At 49.3% G+C, this 17,669-nt stretch overlaps 1 protein-coding gene across 1 annotated transcript; it reads right to left on the minus strand.

The window, feature by feature from the left end:
- Positions 1–15,881: 15,881 nt before the first annotated feature.
- On the minus strand, positions 15,882–17,442 carry LOC146209993 (uncharacterized). Its single transcript, XM_084581571.1, has one exon. The coding sequence runs from the start codon at positions 17,418–17,420 to the stop codon at positions 15,882–15,884; it is 1,539 nt and encodes a 512-aa protein (XP_084437697.1). The 5' UTR covers positions 17,421–17,442.
- Between the last annotated feature and the right edge of the window lie 227 nt (positions 17,443–17,669).

Genomic DNA, 17,669 nt, shown 5'->3' on the forward strand with positions numbered 1-17,669 from the left:
GTGTCGCCTACAAGGGAGGGCCGAGGAAGGAGGCACGCAGCGCCGTGAAAAGCGCGACCGCGAATGTGAACAAAGGTTTGGAATTGTCGCACGACGGAGAAGAAAGCAGGCTGCTAAAGACGAAGAAAAATGGAGAAATATGACAGGCAATGAAAAAAGGGAAACAATCGAGCTTAAGAACCAAATGGAGGCCTGGAAATTAAGAAGAAAGCAGTGCACAAAAAGGCCGCAATCGAACGCGTAGATATAAGCATCAAAATTTAAGTCAACAACTTTGTAAAACTGTACACTAAGATAAGAACAAACCATTTTATTTTCTTTCCATAAGTTGGAACTATAGTGCCTAGAATATACTGGCTAGTGTGCCGTGCGGAGGGCTCTCTCAATGGGAGGAGGTGTCCGCGCCGGCGATGCCTTCCAACTTTGGCCGCTAGGGGCGCTGCTCATCGTAAAGGTGCCGTCGACGCCGTCGGCCGCCGGCGCGCCCTTGATTTGCCGCAGCTGCGCTGGCCGAGCCATCAGTGGGTTCGAGCGCTTTGGACGCGTCTACGCTGTTCTTTTGTTTTAGTCGTTCTGTTTCTTGCATTCATATGAGATAATTAAATTTGCAACGACTAATGATGCTAAAAATAAAGCATCAGGGCAGGGAAAGACATGTTTCGTGTCGCTCTGTCGGAGTGGCTACCGCTCGAATCAGGACTAGGTTTCTATGTTCAGTGTGCCATCGGACCCTGCGCAGCTTGCTGAGTGGAAGCGGCTGATTAAAAGACAGTACCGCAAGTTGACTTCAACGTGTGTTGTCTGAGAGAGAGAGAACAACTTTTATTTAAAATGCCTGCAGAATCGGTTAGGCTCCCTCCACGCAGGGAGGACAAGCTTTTACCGCGACGCGGCCACTACGTCAGTCTCGTGCGTTGTGCTCCTTGAGGTCTTGTTACGTCCCTCGCTACTTCCGCGGGTTCGAGAGGGCCGCCGCCCCCTTCTTGGGGGTGCTGCCCCCCCTCTCCTCGGTTTCGCTCGGTCGCTGCCTCTCTAGAGCTGCCGAGACCTGCTGGACGGCCTTGAGTTGTGTCTCTTGATCACAGCTCCTCGTTGCAGCCTCTAGCTGCGGCGGGATCGTCGTCTTCTCGCTGGCTTCGCGCGGATTTACTCTACAGTCCCAAAGGATGTGAGCCGCGGTGGCTCTCTCCTTCGCGCATAGTCTACACATGTCGCTCGCGTGCACACTCGGACACATGTGCTTAGCTAGCACCGGGGTAAGCAGGGACCCTGTCTGTAACTGTCTGTATAACACTGCCTCCTTCCGGGTAAGCCCCGGGTGAGGTGGCGGCATAGTCTGTCTGTTCAGTCTGTACCATTTCACTATTTCGTTGAAGGTGGTCATCTTGTCCTTGGCACTGCGCCGCGACCAAGACTCCGAGTCGGCCGTGCTTGCAGCCGCGCGGTTGGTTAGTCCTCGCGCGGCCGAGTTGGCCGTCTCGTTGTGGTTCACGTTTCCGCGTTCCGACACGTCACTGCCCATGTGGGCCGGAAACCACTTGATCACCACAGGACTTTTGCGTTCGATGTCTTCGGCCTTGCGCAGTATGCGCGCGGCCTCACTACATACCCTACCCTTGGCGTAGTTCTTCACTGCCGTTCTAGAGTCACACAACACTGTAGTGCATCCGGGGTCGGAAACGGCCAAGGCGATGGCCACCTCCTCCGCCCGGTGCGCTTCTCGAGTCCGGACGCTCACCGCGGTCTTCGTTGCACCCGTCGATGCCCCGACAACCACCGCCGCGTATGCGTCGGTGTTCCCTCGATACTCCGCCGCGTCCACGTAGGCGGCGCCTTCTTCTCTGGCGTGGAGGTCTACGAGAGCCCTGGCCCTCGCCAACCTCCGCTCCCTGTTGTGCTCGGGGTTCACGTTCTTCGGGATCGGGAAGACCCTGAGCTTTCTGTTGATGCTATCTGGTATAGGTACGTCTTTCTGCTGCTTGCCTTCCCTCGGTTCGAGGCCAAGGTCCCGCAGTATCTGTCTTCCGGTTCTCGTTTCAGAGAGACGCTCGAGTTGCGCCGTTCTCTGTGCTTCGGCTATTTCGTCCAGCGTGTTGTGGACTCCCAGCGCCATGAATTTTTCGGTGCTCGTGCTCCCGAGGAGACCGAGTGCCGCCTTATATGCCTTGCGTATGGTGGCGTCTATCTTGTTACGTTCACTCGGCCTCCAGTTGTGGAAGGCGGCCACGTACGTTATGTGGCTAACTGCGAAGGATTGAACGAGCCTAGTCAGGCTCTCCTCCTTCATCCCCGCTTTTCTGTTGGACACCCTCTTGATGAGTCTCATTGCCGCAGCCGCTTTGCCCGCGAGCTTGTTGACCGTTTCACCGTTGGCTCGGTTTCGCTGGATGAGCAGCCCGAGTACTCGAATCTTCTCGACCTCCGGTATTACTTGTCCTCCTGCCGTCTTGACCGTGATCTTGGGACGCTCGTACTTGACTTCCATATTTTTTCTTTTCCTGCCCGATCCTTTCGGGGGAATCACCAGCAGTTCTGACTTGGCCGGAGAGCAAACGAGTCCAGACCCGTCCAGCTGCTCCTCGATGGCGTTGACCGCTTCTTGCAGCGTTGTCTCGATGTGTCCGTCGCTTCCTCCCGGTACCCATAGCGTAACGTCGTCGGCGTAGATGGTGTGCCGGACTCCCGCTACTCTTTCTAGCCGGGTGGCCACCCCGATCATCACGAGGTTGAAGAGTAGCGGGGAGATTACCGACCCCTGCGGAGTTCCGACGCTGCCCAGCTTCTTCTCTTCGAGCTGCAGGTCTCCCGCACAGATTTCGGTGGTCCGTTCCGTCAGGAAGTCTTTTATGTACTGGTATGTCCTCCTGCCCATGTTTAGCCTGGATACTTGGGCCAGGATAGCCGAGTGCCTCACTTTATCAAAAGCGCTCTGCAAGTCCAGCCCGAGTACGGCTCTGTTGTCCTTGGTGCCCGTCGTATCGTCGATGATCTCGTTCTTCAGTAAGATCATGGCGTCTTGCGTCCCGAGTTTGTTCCGAAACCCGATGATGGAATTTGGGTAAAACTCCGATTCTTCCAGGTAACGCTGCCACCTGTTCATGAGAACGTGCTCGAGGACCTTTCCCACGCACGAAGTGAGCGAGATCGGCCTGAGGTTCTCTATGTTGGGTGGCCTGCCAGGCTTGGGGATGAGGATCGTCTTGGCTGCTTTCCATTGCTTGGGTAGCCTTCCTTCTTGCCAGCACTTGTTGTAGAAGTTCGTGAGCGTTTCGATGGCCGCTTCGTTGAGGTTCTTGAGCGCTCTGTTGGTCACTCGATCGGGACCCGCGGCAGACCTTCCATTGAGATTCTGCAGGGCAACTCTGACTTCCCAGGTCTGGATGTCGCGATCTAGCGTCTCGTTCTCTTTGCCTTGGTAATCCGGGTGTCTTTCCGTGGGGGTGGTCGGCAGGTACTTGGCGTCCAAGCGCCGCTTGACCTCGTCTTCCCCGTGTTCGCAGATTGCCTTGTGTAGGATCCTGGCCAGGTTGTTGTGTTGGTGGCCCTTGGTCTTGGTTTCGTCGAGGAGGTTCCGCAGCATGTTCCACGTCTTGCCCTTGTGCATCTGTCCGTCGGCTTCGTTGCAGGCCTCGTTCCACTGTTGGGTGCATAGCACCCTGCAGTGGACCTCGATCTGCCTGTTGAGCTCGGCGATCTTCTTCCTTAGACTTCGGTTGGTTCGTCGCTTCTGCCACCTCGCCTTTATGGACTGCTTGGCTTCTATCAGGTGGGCCAGCCGACTGTCCATCTTGTCTATCCGTTCGTCCGTCTCTAGCTCTTTGGTGGCTCCTTCCGTCGTCTCAACGACGTTGGCCGCCCATTGCTCGATGTCCGTAATGTCCTCTTGCACCGCGGATAGCGCTTTTCGAAAGGCGTCCCAGTCCGTAATGCGATGCTTCCTTATGCCGGTGTTGCCTTGGCCTTCGAGCGGTACGACGACCTCCACGATGTAGTGATCGCTGCCCAGCTCTTGGCCCGTGTTTCTCCATTTCGCTTCTCTTGATCCTCCGTCAGTTTTGACGAAGGTAAGGTCCGGAGTTGTGTCTCTCGTAACAGAAGTGCCAATCCTGGTGGGAAAGGCCGGATCCGTGATTAGGTTCAGTCCGACGTCGGTGGCGTCTTGCATCAGCTCTCTCCCCTTGACTGTCGTTCTGTGGTAGCCCCAGTCTTGGCTCGGAGCGTTAAAGTCTCCGCACACTACGAGCGTATTGCTCCCCGCGACTGAAGTTGCCTTGTGGAGCAGTGCCTTGAATTTCTGTTGTCCGTGGGACGGATTGCTGTAGACGTTCACCAGGAAAGTGCTCTCCTTCCTCTTCTTGCCCGTGATTACTTCCACCGTGCAGTGTTCGATGGCGCTTCTTCCGATCATTTCGTGTTCCACGAAGGTGATCCCTTTCCTAACGAAGGTGCAGACCCCTCTGCCCTTGCCCTTGGACGTGTCCCTTTTGCTCGGCGGGCTGTCGTGCGACCGGTAGCCCGGCAGTCTCGGCGTCTCTTCGCTGTGTGTTTCTTGAATCATTATGACGTCTGGTTTCCTCGTTAGTTGCTGCAAGTGTTGCTGCAGCACCGCTCTCTTGCCGGTAAAGCCGTTGCAGTTCCAGTGCCAGACCAAGAGGTCTCTCACTGGTGGTGTGGATGTTGCTGCACGTGCTGTCCCGTCCATGATTGCTGCAGTTTGGCGGTGATCTGTGCTTCCATACCTTGTATTTGTGCCTGTATCTGCGTCTGCAGCTGTGCTTGCGTTTGCGCCATCATGTTCTGGATCGTGCTCTGTATGTTCGTTGTCATCTGCTGAACCGTTTGCGTGAGCGCAGTAAGGCTTTCGTTGGTTACCTTGCTGATCGCCTCGAGACGGTCGAGTCTGTCGTCCTGTTTTTCGATTCTCTCCATTGTCTTTCGTTCCCTGGCGCCCTCTATGGCTCTCCTCTTGGGAGCCGGTCCCGTCGCTTTCGTGGCTCTCGGGTCCACCTCGACCTCTGGTTCGTCCTCGGTTATCTCTTCTTGTTTCCTCTCTTGTGCGGGCTTCGGCAGCAGCTGCTGCTTTTGCTGCATCGCAATTAATGTCGTTAGCTTCGCGTTGATTTCCTTGATGGTTGCGTCCTGTTCGGCGATTCTCTGCTTTAGCTTCTCGTTCTCGTCTCTTAGGGCTTTTATTACCACCCCGTTCTCTTCTTGGAAGTTCTTCGTGGCGTTTTGGGCCGGTGGTTGTCTCTTCTCTGCCATGTTTGCCTTGACTGTTTCGGCCCAGGCGACTCTTTCCCCCGATTGCGACGGTCTGTGGCGGCTGGCGCTCCTGCCTCCCTTGCTGTTGTCCCTCTTGCGGCTGCTGTCGCGCTGCCTCGAATCTCCGCGGGGTCTCTCGGCAGACGGCTCTCGCAGCGGCGGAAAGCTTTTCGGATCCAGTTGTTGCTGCTTGGCTTCCATCTTGCGTTCCCATTGCCGTTTTTTGAGCACATACGGCATCTTGTACTTGTTCTTGCATTCCCTCTCGCCCGTTGGATGCTGTCCCCCACAGAGCCTGCACTTGGGCTTGCATTCGCGTTTGTGATCCTCGCTGGGGTTCGCGATTCCGCAGCCGAAGCATACTATGGTGTTGGGATTCGGGCATACGTCTCTTCTATGGCCGATCTTGCCGCATTGCCTGCACACGTCAAAGTGCTTGCGGTAAAGCCCGCACCTGACTAATATCGAGCCATACTTGACGTAGTTCGGTACTTTCTCTCCTGCGAAGAGTACTATCACCGTGGTTGTATTGCCGATTCTGTGCGCCTCCACCGCTAGGGGGTTGCACGGGTTCACGATGTTTTCGGCTATCTCCTCCGGGGTGTCGTCTACGGCTATGCCTCGGATGACTCCCTTGACCGTGCCGTCCGGCGCCGTTCGGTAGGCGCTGACTTCGTATGGCCTGTCTCCTACGTTAAGGGTTTTGACCTTAGAGTACAGCGTGGCACGCCTCTCGTCCGGGGTGCTGACCACGATGATGTTTTGCTGCGCGTTCGTGCAGATGGTGTCTGCTTTGGCTTCTTCCTTCGTTACTCGAGCCGCCGTCATGACGGCCGACATAATTATTGAAACCTCAGTTCTCGCTACGTTGAGACCTCCCCGTGGTCTCATGACTATCTTAGTGTCTTCCTTCGGCATGTCCATCGGCATCCTCGCCGCTTTCGTTACCGAGGCTGCAACTCTCTTAGCAAAGCTGGCCCTAGTCTTGGGTCTAGACTGGCGAGTAATGGCGGCGGACTCACCGTTTTCCTTGCCGGCCATGATCTGCTTGACGCGCTTGCCGGAGACCGACCAGCCTTCGACTTCTTCCGGTGTAATGTCCTCTCCTTGAACTTCAATGCACGTACGCCCGCCGAGACTGCCGATGCTCGGTGCTGACGTCATGTTGTCTCCCATCGACGTGGCCACTTCCATTTCGGACGCTTCCATTTCGGACGCCATCTTGGTCGTACTCGTCGCCGGGTTAGGCCTAGCGGCCGGGCCCGTCACCACCGGTGGCCGTACTCGTGGTAGGCCGACGTTAGGCTTAGAGAAAAGTCCGCACCGCACCAGAGAAAAGTCCTCGTAAATCGGGATAATCACGTACCGCTTGGTCAAAACTGGTACCGGTCGATGCCCCGCACCTTCGCGCACACTTTGGTACCAAATATATCGCGGTAACTGTAAATTAACACTGCGTTAATTGGCATAATAGCAGGGGCCGATGAGAAGCACGTCCCCTCTCGTCGGCGACCGCAGCGTCTCCCTGTGTTGTCTGCGAAAAATATTTTGAGGAGAGCTACATCGAGAGAACGTTCAAAGTGACAGTAAACGGCATCGTCAACGAGCTCGCTAGAGATAGACCACGAATTAAGCCCGAAACCGTGCCAACGCTATTCGACCATTATCCGAGCCATCTTCTGCCTAAGAAGACATCGAAAAGAAAGTTGAGGAACCTCTGTGACCAACTGGCCGCTAAACGACTGCAGACGTCACAGCCATGCACGCACCGTCAAGGATGTTTGACAATGCTTCCAAGGAGCTGGCAGCAGAAGAGCCGAGCGAGAACTCATGCCCGCAGCAGCAGACGTGCAGCTTTGAGCCTCGGGATCCGTTTGACTCAATTTACATACCTGCAACTTGGACCAAATTAACCGAAGCACCTGCTGGATCTGAAGCCTACGCGCGTTATCGAGCCTAAAAAAAGAAAAAGAACTTTGTCACTTTGTACATAGAAAAAGTGATAACTTTTGGAAGCCTGAACGCAGTTCTGTGGAGACTACAGTGTATATTCTCGGAAAAGAAAAAAACAAGCGCGTACAATACAACAATATCTAAAGCTGAAGATAGAGCTATGTAGAGTGCACTGGAGGGTCTTTGTTCCGAATGTGGCCTGCAACCAGCTGATTCAGGAAGCACATGTATCATTCATGGGAATATATTTTGCAGAAAAGGTGTCGCTTGACCGTCAACTCTGAAGGGGTTAGCTGCGCTGAATGCAAATACCAGCGGAGGCTTACACAAGATGCGCAGAAAGAAGGAAAATCAAAGCATGCAACTAGCCAAATAAATGCTGCAACATTTCTCGCGCTCTGAGAAGAGCTAAGAGAAAACTGGCATGGAGCGCAGAACAAGTGGCTCTATTGAAAGCGCAAAGTGAGGAGCTAATAATTGAGTCTGTGGTTAAAGCTTGTTTTTTTTTTTTATTTTTAATCACGCGCGTGACCTAGACAATTGTGACCGTACAACAACCGCTCGGCTGCTGAAACCGCGAAGCCGAAACTGGTGAAGAAAGTAAAATTATATATAAATTACTTAGCGGTGGTAAGGAGAAACCACGTGGAGAATTATACAGGAATATCTAGCGCATCATTAGCAAGTGAAAAAAAAAATACCACCAAAAATTGGTATCAGACTACTTTAAAATTATTGCGGTGTCATATGTGCGGCCTTTCTCCAAAACCTTTAGCGGTGCATTTCTATATTTTTACTTGTTTATTGTTGCTGCGCCTTTTTGCTCAAATTTTACTATATCGTAGACTTTGTAAAAAAAAAAAAAAAGAATCAGTGATACAATCACCACTTTTGTTTCGTGCCTTTCCTTCTGTTACAAAAGAAAGCACACCGCATAATAATCATTTATGTATGAAGCAACAATTAAGTGACTTCCTAATAAAACAAATTAATAAAGAGTAAGAACAAAAACTGAAGTCAGATTCAGAATGCTTGTGTTTATTGTCGCATGCGATCTTTGAAAACATGCGCGCGTGCAATATATGTTACGAAAAAGCAAGATCGCCCTTCTTTTCTGTAGCATATATGTGACGCTATAAAACGTCACTAACCTGATATATATCACCTTAGCAATAAGCATGACTGAATTGCAGGAACGTCGACGTAACCTATCCGAAAGCATGAGGCCCGTATACGTATGACGTTCGTAGCACTTGACTGCGGCATCGCGATATACCATGGACCATAAGAAAAGACCGAAGAGTAAATAAAATTCAAAGTTGGATTAATGAACAGTGTAAAATATTAAGGGTATTTTCTGATACCTGTGTCACACGGACAATAACAGTCGTCGTCGATCCGTTCCGGGTTAGATCGCGATTGAGAATAGTTCCCATAATTCGGGACAACCACCTGGGCTGACTGAGCGCTCACTCAGAAGGAAGATGCATACGATACCTTACATCCGCAATCGCGATGCGTGGATCGCAATCGAGTGGCTCTAGATCAAATAAAATCGTCATCGGAATATTTCATAGCAATATATTGAATCTGGCCCGGACTCGATCGTTTAATCAAAGATTAACAAACTATTGCAACCGACGTGTCAACTTTAGGTGGTTTTCTCAAATTTCTTCTCTCGCTGGATATCAGGAAGTCAATATGTGTTCTGCTTAAGACCTTATCCGCTTCAGCTGAATAAATAAAACAGATATATAGCAGACATGGACCAGACAGTATTTGTTAAACGCTTCCTCGAGCGCTATTTGAGCGTATGATTTTCTCCGCACAGCACTAGGACGGTATGAATGTCTTCCACCAAGACTGTTTTTAGACACAAAGTGCGCTTAAACCGTCAAGAGACAGGTTTCGCAGTGAAAAGCGCAGCGCGCTATCCGGACCTACATGCCGCCTATGCTGCCGAGGCCGCGAACGCGGAGCGATAGCACCTTAGCTATTGGTAGCGCCGCCCCGCGGTGGCGGCGGGAAGGCATCACCGCGGCGGACACGCCAGCGCGCGCCCTCGGCACACTAGCCAGTATAGACCTCCTTCACTCCGGCTACGTCACGAAAATGCGGTGGCGCTGTCGTCGTTAGTGACTTTCGCGTGGTAGGCAAAAACACGCTTCAGTCGCTTTGCCTACCGTGATTGTGCGATGGCTTGCTGCTGCCGGGGAATGCAGAGCACCATGCCGACTAATCGCGCCGCTATGACATGTGTTGAAAGACACACAAGAGGAAGTTTAGTAAGCTTGCATAGGTTTCTTGCCGACAATGGTCGCCGTAAACAGTGGTGGGCCGCCGCGGTGAAGCGCCAAGGCTGGATACCGATGCCTGCTCATCGAATATGTGGCAAATACTTCGTCATGGCTAAGCTGAAACTTATTCACCTTTACGCCAGAGCGGTCTACCGGATCGAAGGTCGCGAATATCTCGAGTTTGGCTTTTTTACGACGCGTGATGGGATCTTGGTACTGTTTTAGTGCTGGTGCGGGCTCGGGTGCGCAGGTAACATATGTACCTGCGCGTTTCTTTGTTGGAGCATGCGTAGATGTTTTACCTTTGTAAACTGTTCCTCAAGCCCGTTTTTTTCGCTGTGTATGTAAGCGCAGTGAGCTGCTACGCAAGTGATCTGTGTAGCACTCCTCGATCCGTGATGTACCATATTGCATGGCTAAACTTCGCCGCGTTCACTCCAAATTATTTTAATCTACTTCCTGATGAAGATTGCCACTTCACGTTGACAGCTACTGATTTGGATTGGAGCTGCATTTTGTATTTATGCCGAGCGCTTTTATTCGTATTCACAGCGGCTGATTGTGAATGCGAGTTGTGGGGTTTATCCTACATTGAAACGCGGTCACAGTGGCCGAGACCGAACTGGGCCGCCCTAACTACGGAATCACGGGTGAAGGTAAAAACGGCCCCAGAAAAGAGTTCCTCAGAAGATACAGTCCCGAAAAAAAGGTCCCTGAAATATATAGCCCCGGAATAATCGTCCAGAAAGGTCCTATCAGGAAGCGGCCACTAGGAAAAAATGTCACCGAAGAAATTGGCTGAAAATCTGCCCGGAACTCACTCCGCGAAAAATTGAACATCTTATTGGACGCCCTTTTTTATTATTTTTTTTTTAGAATAGATGCAACTATTGTTTGGGCAGTATGCCCTCTGGGTGTTTTACAGGTTTACAGGAACTGGAGAAGGCTTGGCGAGAAAGCATTGCAAAAAGAAAAAAAAAAAACGAAAGAAAAAAAAAAACCCACCACTATAACATCCAGCGAGTATTATACAGTGCATAGTTCCCAGTTTCCAAACTGGGAAATATCGCTCTTTAATATAGGTCTAATCACCCGGCTAATATTACACATTCGAGAGACGTGTTTGCCATCGACAGCACAAATTTCGGCGCCATAACGTTTTTTTTTCTTTGCGAACACACGGCATCAGTGCCATGTTTTGCAAATTTCAAGCGGACGGGTAGAAAAAAGCACTGTAGCATACATTATGACGGCTAGACACAAGGAAACTCAGTCTACGTTTTTAGTAAACAGAACTACAGAACGTAAAAAAAAAAAAAATAAAACGGCGGGGTTCAAAATATACATAATGTTCGCTAAAACAATAAACACAATGTAAGATAAAAACAGTGAAAATTGATTACAATGAGCGTAATTCATCGCTGACAAGCCAAGCACCAGGCAAGGGGAAAGCTCGGCTTTGCAGTACGTTTCATTGCATCTGTTTGGAGAGGTTTTATCCGGGGCCATTTGTTCCTGGGACGTTTTTACCGGAACCCACGGAACCACAGTGGCCGCTGCAGCTCGTAATTGTAATGCAAGCTAACAGCGCGACTACCCGTAATAAAATTGCTACCTTTAACGACGACAGCCGCGTTGTGATCTCAACCAATAACGCAATGATACGCAAACCGTGCGGTTTCAAGGCTACCGTTGCCACGCTGACCTAAATCATCTTAACCATACAGCCGCTCGACGCTAGCGAGGTGTTTCGTGCTTACCAAGAACGCTCATTTGCCGCTCGGTGTGAAGAATCCTCCGATTATGCTATGATGCTTCGAGCGGACTATTCGTACGCGGTTTGCGAGCGCTATTTATGAGCGAGAAAAATCGCCGTCAGCTTACTCGACTCAAAGTAGTTGTAAGCATCCGAAGCTTTGTAATTCTCGATGCGTTCCATGCATAATTTTCTGGGAGAAAATAGATGCCAACGTCGCTCATTTTCCTCGGCTGGCAGCAACGCTTCTCTTGTGCGCCTTGAACCCAATCCCCATCGGTACGGCGTGCGGGTCCGTACGCTGCACGCCGTGTACGTAGAGTTTTTCAGTGTATCGCTTCTGTTCTCATCGCTGAGGCTCACGAAATACTAGCACATGGTCACTTCGTCTGCCTAGAAGGCGCCTGCAAATCACAATAACACTGCCTTGACAAGCTCGGCCACAGTGCCCCGGCTAGCCACTGTACACCGGCCGCGGTCGTGCTTTTTGCCTACCGTGGGATCGCTGACGAGAGCAGCGCCACCTCGATCGCCTTGTTTGTTTACAATATAGTGCCTAGAATATACTGGCTAGTGTGCCGACCGCGGCCTCCTGGGTGGCGCCGCCAGCGATGAATGCCGGCGGCCGCCGCCAGGGGCGCTGCAAACTGGGTGGGTACCTGTCACGACGCCCGCAGCCTACCGCGCTCTCGCAACACCGGCAAGAGGTCTAGGCGCGCGCTGCATTTCTTTGCTTTCGTCAAGTTGGTAACAGACCACAGTTCTACTGGAGGCAGCTGACTACCAGTTTAAAGGTTTGTTTTGAACTTAGACTAGAATTTTGCGGCATATTCAATCATCGCCGCTTCGGTGTAACTTCGAGTTTTGAACATCCCCGGTGCTCACAAAGTAAAAACGGAATATGTACCCGGGCGACGGTAGCACCATAGGCTTTTATTGGTGTAATGTCATTTTGGTAGCTTTTTCCTAACAAAATGTAAGGATCATATGTGTACATGTGTTTTACCTACACTAATTCAACTGAAATAGATCAGTAATAGATTTATTTGTAATTGGTGGTTCTCAATGTGTACTCTACATTTGCTGACAAGCAAATACGTGCAGTTTAGTCATAGCGTGTGTGTGTGTGTGTGTGTGTGTGTGTGTGTGTGTGTGTGTGTGTGTGTGTGTGTGTGTGTGTGTGTGTGTGTGTGTGTGTGTGTGTGTGAATAATGCAGGAAATAACAATACAAGACTTGTTTTTATTGCTACAATAACAAGACGCAGACAGTTGGATGCAGAGCATGAAGGGGAGCATTTACTGGCAGCGGCGCTGTTTAAGAAACCTTTGTCGTTGCCTTCGAGCTTCCCTCTCTTTGTTTAGCCCCTTGACAAAAAAACGAAACCTTAAGAGAACATAAAATTTTACAACTGCAGTGAGAATTGCCTTTTCATGCTCTGGACAGCCAAGTTCAGGAAAAGACACCTGCTGTAGCTGGGTCAAGAATTCAACTAAACTTCCTTCATGGAGTTCGTTTTTACTAAAAAACGTTGTAAAGGCATCCTCCATGGCCTTTACAGCAGTTAACAAGCTCTGGCTAGAGTACACCAGGCCCCCATTATCAAAATGAGCAGTAAAGTATGAAGAAGCATCGGCACCAGCTTCTGCTTTGCTGACGCAAAGATAGTCTGCACACCGTGGACAGCAGCTCCTGGCAATCATCTTTCTTGCCACATAGCCTGTAGTATAATAAATTAGAGCACTATTGCTCTTTTTTTCTGTGTATGATTCATGGTCACTGCTAGACACGATTACTTCAACAACGTCATGAGCTTCGCTGAGATTTCCGTGGTCAAGTAGGTCATCTATTTTCTCTGAGAGAAAACTGCTCGTTGTTTCACACAGCTCATTTGGGTTTAGCAGTGCTTTGATCACCTCTGGGGTGCAATTTCCTCCTCTAGGCGGTTTCGCCAGGTTGTAGAACGCTAGTAGATTCACAGTCACGAGAAACTGTGAAACGGTGGGGTGGTCGTTGCATCCCGACGACTGCCTAATTATCCCAAAAAGGTTTTCAATTTTATCCTGGCTTAATCGGGACGTAAGCAGATATTTGAACCCCACAGCCGACGTCAGGAACGACAACAAGTCAAGTGTGCTCTTGATCGTCACTCTTAATCCTGCCGATGTGTTTTCCGTAAGGAAGCCACCGCCAGCTGGTTTCGCATGCTGCTCCCATTCCTGCAGATACTCTAAGAAGCCTTTGATATATTGTTCGTTCGGACTATTAGGCTTGAGTGCCTTCTCGCTTGTTCGCGAAGTCATTATACGAATCAGACGGTTCATACCTTGCACGAAATCTACTGTCGGCTGCAATATCCCATATGAAGACTGAATTTGTTCTTTGTAAATGAAAAGTCCTTTGATGACTTGGTCACCAAACAGCTGAAAAGCGATGTCAACTTTCATTTTTTCAAAGCTGTTCGGCTTGATGTGTGCATTTGTTATGCTTGGCATCACCTTGAGGGTCACATTTTCCCGATCCACTTCGAAAGCTGCTTGTATGATGCCGCAGTGAACATGTCCAGCTGGTGTGAGGTATCCTTTTGCAACAAACCCGTTTCTGACATTCTTAATCAAATGTGGAAAGTCTGAGAAAAAATACAGCTTTCTCTTTTGATCTACTGGGTGCTTGGTGCTATTTCGGACGTGGCTTGTAGAACCTGGGAAAAAATCAAATAAATCCAAAATGATAAAATCTGGTATTATTCCATCGCCACATTTTAAACAATGCAAACCTAAAGCTTCAAAATAGCAAAACACTGTAAAAGAGCAATTTTGTATCTTGCGTGAAATTACATTCTTGCTCTTACCCTGTATTCCAAAAAGCCGCCACATTCCTCTATTCCAGCTAGCGCCGTCACATGTTATGGAATCCACGAAGAGGCCAGCTTTTTCCGCAAGGACAGTGGCTTCCAAGATAATTTTCGCCAAGGTCGGGGCTTTAACATTTCCCTTTGAGGCAAAAACCCCTAGGATCTGAGTCCAGTTTCCTGCAGAAAGGCAGAAGTTATCGCTCACAGATATGTGCGTATGTTTATATATTTAAGGTTGCGATATAACGAAGAAAGAAAAAGTTATTGAAAAGAGCACATCTTCGATGGAAGACCGTCTGGTTAGGGTTGAAGTACTGGCTACAACCAAAATTTATTAGGAGCTGACGCGTTTCGAGGCCACCTTCGTCTCTAGGAAGTGAACATATTCGATAGAAGTTTGGTTGAGAAAGCAAGAGTTTAAATCAAGTAAAAATGCGAACCAAGTATACCTTAGGCTGAAAAATCGTCAACCTAAAGAAAACACACCCAAGGCTCGGCGTCGTACCAATTGCTGAATTAAATGAAGAATTTTAAGAAAATAATGAAAAAGCCCAACCCTGTTAGGATAACGTACCGCAACCGAAGCACGGTGCTAAGCAATAGAAGCACAAAATTGACTTTAATGGAGGTAGTTGTTGCGGTGTAGACTATCGAATCCTCGCAGGAGCTTCAATTGTGTCATATGACACATTCGAGACACGGGGAATGATAATCGCCCTGTGGAACCACTCGCGATTTTCACTTCACACACCCACGCTTTGCGTTCAGTGGCCCGGCGGTTAAATATACTCGCTGCAAATCACCCGAAGTCATATAACCGAATGGCGCGGACAAACAGGCTTTGAGACTTTTTTTTTTTTTTTTTCAAGAAGTTGCTTGGAGGAGCCAGCGGCCTTGGTTCGCCGTTGTTGCAAAGTGACACAGGCCATTCACATATATGCAGAGGGGAGCCTTCTTGAAACTATAAATTGTAGTACACTATATATCTTTGCATCGGCGGGCGGGAAGGATGACGCCTCTTTACTGGGTCGTTGGAAACCGGTTTTTCAAAAGTCCAGAGAGGAGGCTTTTCGAATCTCCCTCGCCCGATAAAAAGGCCTATACGATAACCTGGAAACGCTGCAGATGACATCAGTGGGGAAAAGAAGAACATTTCCTGTTGGCGCCGCATCTGAAGAAACAAAACAACTCGGACGCGAAAACATGGGCTCTTAATTTTGGTTGGTGACAATATTTCAAAGCATTAAACACACCTTACCAGTAAATGGCTGAAACAGCAAAACCATGCCATGGTCTGCCAGCACATTCTTCTGGTCGGCAGGTGTATGATCGCCGAGGTCAACAAAGCCTTCGATGTCGCCTTAATTGAAAAAGAAACCCAGAAGGAACACTGCTTAATGTCCAAACATATTTCAACACAGTTCAGAATATATATATATACTTTCTTTTATCACCTTTTTTCGCGCCAGAACGAGCTCCAGGAATATTCCAGTGTATTCTTTTATCACTTCTCTAGATCTATGTTGGGGAGTGGCAAATCGTTCCTACTTTTGTTAGCAGAAATTCAGCCTAGTTTTTGTTCAGTGAACTGACGTTTGTATCGCTCACGCACGCTGACCGCCCCTGAAATGTAGACAGACATAAAAGCCTCCTTTCCGGCTGTTTGTGGGCGCATACCTGTAATCATGTGTAGACATGCTTAGCAAAACTCCTCATTTTCCGTATATGGCACAGAGCATTCCAAGAATCTAATAAAAACTTTACTCACCAACTGACTTCACACTTAGGTTCTCCGATAGCTTTAATTCGTCAATGATGAGGCCACCATGACGACTGTAAACATCCATGGTCTTCGTCTTTTCGTTTAAGGCATTGAAGACTTTAGCGCTGAGGCCAAAACCACCTTTGAAACGCTTCAGGTACTTTTGAAGGCAAGTTCGCCCTGGTAGGACCATAATGGCTTCTCTTCGGAGGTGCTCATATAACTTCGGACTTCGCATCCTCATCAACATACATTCTAGAATCCATTCGTCGTCGTATCGCATGCCTTTATGCGACTTTCGTCGTGCAGCCAGGAAACAATTTTTTACAGCCAGCTGTTGCTTTGTGGGAAGGGACTTAATTTTGCTGTCAAATGTTTTTTCACAAAGAGCCTCATTTTGTTCTTTCATGTGAGCCATTTGCATCATTGCGCCTGCCAACTTTTTCTTGGTCCTTGATAGAATTCGAGATATGTTCTTTGATTCTTTCTTTTCATCAGACTTCCTCGCAATTTCACTTTCCCTTCTCTTTTGTCTGCATGCTTGGTTTTGAGCCAGAATTCTCAGGTACTTGCAGAAAGCACAGGACTCTCCATCGGATTTTACTGATAGCAAACACTTCTCAGAAAAAATCATGCCCCTGTAGGAAGTGTACTTTCCAGAAGCAGGCTTTATGCCGCATCCACCACAAAGAGCTGTCAATGAAACTTCCTCGATCAAGGATTCGGCCTCTTCGCATGTAATGACAATTTGTTCTGACTTCTTTCTTCCCCTCAGGTAAACCGTTGCCACTGATTGTCCATCAGGTGAAGGTCTTTCAAACACTACCATTTTTTCCGTGAAAATGATGGCGAAATTATTTTCTTCGGCTTCACAGTAGGCGTAAGCCAATGATTCCGCGGAAAACGTTGGTACTCTCATCCAAGTTATTGGAATAGATATGTTGAGGAATGGGTGCATGCTCTCGCTGGTAATTGGAGGGGGTTGTTCAGCAGCAGCAGCGCTTGCTACTTCAGGACTACAAAGTTTGGAGCAATTTTCATTCATTTCACCTCCATTGGCGGGCCGAGACTCTTCAAGGATCACTGGTTCGGCACTCCCAATGGCTGAACTCAACTTGGAGGTTTCTGGCTCACCACGCCTGCAACGCTTTGCTGGAGGCTCTTTCTCGCACAGATTTCTACTTTTCCTTTTTGCTGGCGATTTGCGCGCAAGATGTTTAGGGTAATCCGGGAATATAGTAGGTATGGCGTCGGGCTTCAGACGTGGTTTATCGCGGGGAAGCTCATTTGTAACGCCGTTCACGGTGACACGGAACACGCGCTCAATATAGTCGCTCTCAAAATGTTTCTCGCACACCACAGCCATTGACGATAACTTTCTGTCTTTTCTTTTGATGCGGCGTTCCCATTCTGCGAGCCGCGTAGCATCAGATGGTGCAGTAAACATTGAAACTCTCTCCTTGTTCGACCGGAGACCGCTTTTGCAGAAAGGCACGAAGCAAGCCTTCTCTTTGAACTGCCGCTTTGGTTTCGACATATTTCCGTGCAGACAAAACTACAATCAAGAACTCATTTTGTTCTTCGTAGATATGATGAAAAAAAAAAAAAAAAAACAGCGCCCAAAGGCGCACACAGCGCACGTACACAGCGCACGCACACAGCGCACGCACACAACGGATTCAGTCACACCGAAATTGCTACAAGAGCACACGAAACGACTCCCATATGCAGTTCCCCACTCACAAAAACAAACGCTGCACTTCCGTGAAAAAAAGAGCACCAGATT

This window comes from Amblyomma maculatum, chromosome 1, assembly GCF_055883805.1.
Source record: "Amblyomma maculatum isolate TAMU_Amacu chromosome 1, ASM5588380v1, whole genome shotgun sequence".
Classification (NCBI taxonomy): domain Eukaryota; kingdom Metazoa; phylum Arthropoda; class Arachnida; order Ixodida; family Ixodidae; genus Amblyomma; species Amblyomma maculatum.

Coding starts and splice junctions, on each gene's coding strand:
- LOC146209993 (XM_084581571.1), bottom strand. CDS start 17,420: ATGTCGAAACCAAAGCGGCAGTTCAAAGAGAAGGCTTGCTTCGTGCCT.